Genomic DNA, 6,875 nt, shown 5'->3' with positions numbered 1-6,875 from the left:
GGGGGGAGGGCACAACCTAGCCCATTATAATTAAAGAGATGGATCACCACATCCTGGCTTGTTGAAGAAGCCCATGCAGGGAGGTTGCTAATGTCAATCCCACATACATCGGTTTCTCGGCTTTTGTTCCACTTGAAATGAAATGTTTTATGCCCGTATATTTTGCAAGCCACTAATAAGGCCTTTGGAATTCACTGTATTAAATCAGATATTAAATTAAGCCAGTGGCTCCCCTGTATGTAATGTTAATATACTCATAGGAGAAAAATTGCCTAGTAATTTAGAAGTAAAGTACATGCTGGTAGGATTTGTAAAACCACTTTACCTTTTGACTACCTGGTTTTCTCCATGGCACACTCAATAGCTGCTCAAGCAGAGAGGTTGAGCAAAAAAGTGAAGGGCCATCATCAGATATATAATACATACAAGATCCTGATTATGTATAATGTAATATAACAGAATAGGTATAACTGTCTCATTAAGGGCCTGGTCCAAAGCCCATTTAAGGCAAGAAGAGTCTTTCCACTGACTCTCTTAGGCTTTGGATCAGGCCTTAAAAGTCTAGATCAATTTAAGAGAATGTAAATATTAGAATCTGGACATTCCGTGTAAATGAGCTGAATCAACAAGCATAATCCCTGGAAAATTCCCTTCCCTGCTGCCCCCATGAATCAGGCCTTGCAGTAAGAGTCTTTCATAATACCCCCAATTTGGCACGCTAACCTTGTTAATCAAGATTTCGCTGAATAGATGCCAGCTACTGCGTTGGTATAAGGTACAACTAATTGCCCCTGAACAGGAGTTTCAGGGTGATGCTCCTTTAAGTCCCTGGGCTCTGTCTAGCCTATAAACACCGTTGGGATTCAGCTGTTGTTTCTAAAGCTGGGGAAAGAACCTAAAAGGGGAAGACTTAATCAGTTGAGGTCAGGATAACCCATAAATACACATACTTAATGAGAGGCTTCTGTGCTTTTGTTTACTTTCTATATTCTTGTTCCTTTCCACGACATATCCTAACAAGCTAGTCAAGAATGTGTCCTGCATTTCCATGGTTGTGTCATGTGCTTTATTCTTCATTATAACTTTTGTGTTAATGGAAATCATTTGTTCAGAATTACAAATGCACTTAACTTCTGTTGCAAAGTACTGAGTAAATGTATTGGGCTAAATCCATCCCTGATGCAACTCCATTGGCTTCAATGGATAATAGAAGTGTTTATGCCTTGCAGACTTAAGTCTATAAAGAGTTTTGCCTTGCGTGGCACATATTAATTCATGCATGGTTTGGATCCACTAAGTTCACTCATGGCAGTCTAACACTATTCTGATAGGATAAACAGGGATTTGTGCTGCTTGTGATTATTTTGGACAATATAATATACCCTAAGTTCATGTATTATGTGGAGGCTAATGAGTGCTGTCATCCCCTCACCAACTTTGTGCCCAACCATCCAGTTCTGCAGAGAAATCATTGTGGGCGCACTTGTGTTAGTACACAGCCCTGCTGAAATTAATGCAGCTCTGTGCAGGCAGAGGGGTCCTCCTGCATGGATCTCATTGCCCATGCTAGATCTCATTGCCCATGCTAGAGGGAAATTCAACCTTACTGCTGTGCAGGTGGGACAGGGAGCTGGTCCAAGGAGGCTTCCAGTGCGTTCTTCTAGCATGCCCACCTGACAACGCAATTCTGGTTACATGCTGTCCCTAATTTAAGGGAAATTGCCTCATTTTTGCTACCATGGGTAACATGTCCAATGAGGAGTGCAAATGAGCACATCTCCCCTCCGCTCCCTTTGGTGTCAGGTCAGCCATTCACACTGTATAAGGCTTAGACTTTACATTTGCTTTTCAATAGCCATCCCAAATCTGACCAAGTCCTAATGCACTAGCTTTATAAAACAAAACGTTAGAATGATAAAGAATTGGTCATTCTTGGTACAAGAGCCTTCTTCCCTGCAGCTTTCCTGCATTTATTCACCTCTTTTCAAATCACGCCCGAAACTACTTTTTTTTCCTCTTGCTTGTACATCTTAATTTGGTCTCCTCCCCATTATTACCTGTGATTAGATCTCTGCAAAATACTCACAAAGAAACCCCCAGACAAGCAACACTTGGTGGGTTTCCTTTTTCATTACAAACTTGAAGTTTAGTCAGGATTCACTGGCAGGCTCACGCTTGTAAACTCTTTGGGGAAGGGATTGTCTTTTTATTCGGGGTCTGCACAACACCTCGCACAAGGGGTCCTGGGTCCATGTAGGGCCTCCTAGGTGCTGCCACAGGACAAATTAACAACAGTTTGGGTTGGTTTATGGCTAAGTCTCAAAAAATAGGTGATAGTCGGTAGTCCCAGCTGAATTTTTGGTTCAGATTTTTGGGTTCTTCCCAACCCAAATCTCAGAGCTCAAACCCCAGGAGCGCAAACCCCAAGCTGTCAAACCTCAGAAGAAGGATTTCATGAACCTCTGTCCCCAGCAGTATCTATTTAGCACCTAACCCAGCCCATGTCGTATTCAGCTCTGTCAAATGGCTGGACACAGCAGGGTTATGAAATTCCCCAGACAAAAGGGGTATGAACTAGCAGAGCAGGTTGGAACATCAGGGGAACTTTGTTTACAATTTTGTTTCCATTGATATTTGATGGCCAGATCAATACATTTTACTGATGAAGGCTCAGAGCAAACTGGGGGCTGGACAAGAGACAAAGGCAGCAGGTGGTCCCTGCCCCACGGAGTTTACAACACATGAAGGTTTATTGATGATCCTCTATTTTTGCCCCCATATCTACCCTGGTTGAACTCCCAGACCGGAATCTAGGACCACATCCTGCTCCTACACCGGAGCAAACGCTGCTCCGGATTTACTCCAGTGTCCCGAGCTCCTGCACCCATTGCCTGGCCCCGGTGCAGAGGGCGAGTGGCTGCCCTGGGTGGCTGCTGTCTCTGGGAAGGGTCTTTGGCAGGTGGCAGCCGGGGGCAGAGGACAGGAGCCCGGAGCTGGGCAGTGCCGTGTGAACGCGCTGCCTTCGGAGTAAGCGGTGCGCTCTCACCTGTCTCCGGCAGGTTGCTCAGCACAATCTCCTTGGCCGCGGCCACGTCCCGCTCCCGGGTGACATCCAGCGGCAGCACCCGCAGGCGGCCGGAGCCGGAGGCGGCTTCCCGCAGCAGCCGCTGCGCCCCTTCCCCGCCCGGGCAGAGGCAGCCGGCGAAGACGGTGAAGCCCAGGCGGTGCAGGCGCAGCGCCAGCAGGTGCCCGAAGCCGCTGTCGCAGCCGGTGATGAGCACCGCCCGGCCGGCGGGTTGCAGCGCCGCCGCCCGCGGGAGCCTGGCCAGCCGCGGCACGAGCAGCAGGAGCAGCAAGAGCAGCAGCAACAGAGCGGGCGCTTCCCACATGGCGGCCGCGCCTCCCCCAGCTCGGCTCCGTCTGGCTCGGGTCGCTGCACAGGGCAGCCGCGGTCTCCAACCCCCCGAGCTGCGCAGTAAACAACAACTGAAGCAACAACAGCCACAAAAAGCCGCCCAAACTGCCAAAGCAAAAACCACAACCACAACCAGGCTGGCACTCCTGGCGCACCCCCAAGCCGCCACTGGGGAGACCACTGCGCTAGAGAGAAATTCGCCCGCTTCCCCCCTTTGCGGGGAGTATTGCCCTGCCCAGTGAGTGGAGAAAGAGGCTCTCAGCCACACACAGCACGGGGCGGGGTCAGGCTACACACACATCTGGGTTCAGGGCACCTCTCTGCAGGCTGGCCCACAGCTGGGAGTGAAATTTAGGGGCCCCCTGGAATCATGAACTAGATTTACCCCACACTTTTTGAGGAAAGTTGTCATTATAGCTCAGACATTTATTTCCCACAAGGGATTGATCTCCTTTGATAGTTACCACGTGCAAAGGAATAATCTTAAAGGAGGCGATGGGAAAGATGTAGCCAGAGCGGTAGTGATCCCTGTCTGGTGACTGGGTTTGTTCCAAACAGGGATTGGATTGGAGTAGAAAGTGATGGTCTTCTACCGACAATCCATCCACAATCCCAGGGGAGCTGGATACCTCTGCTAAAATGATTAGCATTGAAATTGTTCACAATGTTGCCAATTGAGGGGCCATAATTAAGGTTCAGAGCTAACATATTAAGACTAAAGAGAGGCAGTTCTTGTCCCTACCCCCTTGTTTCAATCTCTCTTCAGACAACCCGGCATTGGTCCACATTTGGAAAATCAGTTTCATTCTCGTAAAAACAACAAGGAGTCCGGTGGCACCTTTAAGACTAACAGATTTATTTGGGCATAAGCTTTCGTGGGTAAGATGCATCTGAAGAAGTGAGGTTTTTTACCCATGAAAGCTTATGCCCAAATAAATCTGTTAGTCTTTAAGGTGCCACCGGACTCCTTGTTGTTTTTGTGGATACAGACTAATACAGCTACCCCCTGATACTTTTCATACTCATAAGAATTAGAAACTCTTTTTTTAATAATTACAAGTTAAAGTGCTGCTCTACTCCCAAAGGTGATTGTAAAAATGGCATATTTATTGTGCCCCAATGATTTCTGTATCAAATATGCTCCATTTATAAGCAGAAAGATGGTTTCTCTAACCTTCCCTCTACCCTTATTGTAATGAAAGACGATCCTCAAGGCAGATTTATTACCAAAAGAGATCCAATATTTCAAAGGACAGTGACATTTGTAAATGAATATGTCCCCTGTTTTGTGGCCTGCCCCAGAATGCCTCTGTACCCCGAGCTGCTGCAGAAGCGGTTCAGAGCCAATGGAGCATGTTCCTGCCCCTGGTGCAGAGACATTCTGTGCTGGAATATTCCCCAGGGGTGGTGCAGGGTTGTCTTCTGCCTGCCTTGGGGCCGGGCCCCTGTGTATCAGTCTCGCTACTGCAATGAGGCCATAGGACAATGATGAACTGAGCCCAAAGCAGGGACAGAATAATAATATTTAAAAGCTGTTTCCAGGGCCCTGTGAATTTGTGTGCCGTCACGTCTGCCTGTTGACAATCTGCCTAGATGTACTGTGCTTTAGATGTTATCAGTGTTGTCTCCTGCATTGTTCAGTGTAATGTTGTATTTATATCTGTAAAGAAATATATATTCAATCTAAGCAGCTCAAGGGAGCTGGCTATGCTTCTGTGAGAGGCATAATTAGAGGCAGAAATGTCTTCCCTTCTATGCAAGAGAAGGTCTTCAAGTGTCTGCCTTCAATGCACAGATCACAGCGAGAGAAAGCTGAGATTCTCATGTTATCATATGACTGCAGGAGCAACAGCTTTCAAAAGAAAAAAAAATTGCAAAAGACTTGATAAAATCACAAGAGCTGACAACACTGCATCCCCCCATCTACTTCCTCCGAGTTGGAAGTTGGGATGAGGAGGTGCCATGGGTCCTCCTCCTCCAGGCCCCCGCCCATCTCCTTGTGCGTGATCTGCTTCTATGGGGGAAGGGGGAGTGTAGTCTCTGCTCTTTCCCAAGTTCAGGGACAGGACAGCAAATGTCCCAGACCCTTGATTAATGAAATGACAAGCGCAGGAGGGGACAAAAAGCCATTTCCCTCAAGAATAAAGTGTGACCTAAACATGGAAACGTTGCACTAGCTCTGCTACAAACAAACTTCTACAGATATTAAAACACGGTGAATTATGTGATCAAAAATCCCATCAGAGAACAAAAGCATTATGTTGTTATAGCAACGGAAACACTTAGGCTGAAAGGTATGGAATCGGAATGTAAGAGATGATCCTGTGCAAGTAGAAATATCTTTGTGCTCCCTAACTCAATAAATAATACCACCGAGATAGATGATAAGCAAAACTAATATTTGCTGCAGAGATTCTTTTTTTGCTCTAATGGTTTTCTCTCTCCTCTGGCACTGTATTATTTTATTCCAATTCACATACATTTCTTTTTTTAATATAAATTCAGACTGTGACTTTCCGGCTCTGCGCTTTGTGCAATATCTGACTTTGCATTGTAGTTTTCATAACACATTTTATTCTTCATTTCCCCCTCTATCTCATAATTTCTACATGCTGTGCCGCTCAAATCAGTTGTGATTCTCCTGCAGCAAGCTTGATGGAAAATCTAGATTTGGAGGAAAACACTAAACAAATTCAGGCCGGATTACTGATGGTGGTCTACGTGGGTTTGGTTATATACTCACGTGACCAGCTATCTCCCATTCCTTATGGTTCTGTCAAAAAAAGAAAAGACAAATTCTAGGGACACAAATCTGTAATAGTAAATAAAATGTTTCAAAACGGAATATTCACTAGATCCCAACATATGTTGATTAGGCATCTATGAAATAACAGGTGACCGTAATTAAAGCTCAAGGCCAATATTTTCAAATATGCGAGCCTAAAATTAAGACCTTAAATCCACGTATCCTCAAATATGTGGCTAGATGATCAAAAGCACTGATCACTGAGAAGGTCCCATTGACTTCAGAGGGAGTTGGTGGGTCCTCAGCACTTTTGATAATCAGACCACTTTATTAGGCTTGGTCTACCCTTAAAACTAAGGTCAACATAGTTACAACACTCAGGAGTGTGAAAAATCCACACCCCGGAGTGTCACTGCTATGCCAACCAGCCCCTGATGTAGAGGCAGCTAGGTTGACATCTCCAGCAACATCCCTCCTTCTCTGGATGTGGCTAATTCATTCCTGTTGGTGATGAGGGGGTCAATAAAATACTGCTGAAGAAGGAAGCATTTGGCCTCTGAAATGGATCAGATGGTGCCAAATGACCAGTGTTTTCCAAAAATTTCACAAGAATATCCCTGGATTTCTCTCTTTAAAAAAAGTTGTAAGACACCTCACATTTCGTATCACACTGTGTGATACCTTCAGTACCTGTGGTATATTTTATTGAACAAG

The 6,875-nt window shown here is 45.8% G+C and overlaps 1 protein-coding gene across 1 annotated transcript in view; it reads right to left on the bottom strand.

The window, feature by feature from the left end:
* LOC117874223 (D-beta-hydroxybutyrate dehydrogenase, mitochondrial-like) overlaps window positions 1–3,641 on the bottom strand; it is a 15,844-nt gene extending 12,203 nt beyond the window's left edge. Inside the window, exon 1 of the mRNA XM_034764121.1 lies at window positions 3,047–3,641. Coding sequence (XP_034620012.1) covers window positions 3,047–3,389 — 343 coding nt within the window. The 5' untranslated portion in view covers window positions 3,390–3,641. The remainder of the gene's footprint in view (window positions 1–3,046) is intronic.
* Window positions 3,642–6,875: the final 3,234 nt, after the last annotated feature.

Source organism: Trachemys scripta, chromosome 3 (genome assembly GCF_013100865.1).
Source record: "Trachemys scripta elegans isolate TJP31775 chromosome 3, CAS_Tse_1.0, whole genome shotgun sequence".
In the NCBI taxonomy this organism is placed as follows: domain Eukaryota; kingdom Metazoa; phylum Chordata; order Testudines; family Emydidae; genus Trachemys; species Trachemys scripta.
This window is presented reverse-complemented; position numbering and strand designations above follow the sequence as displayed.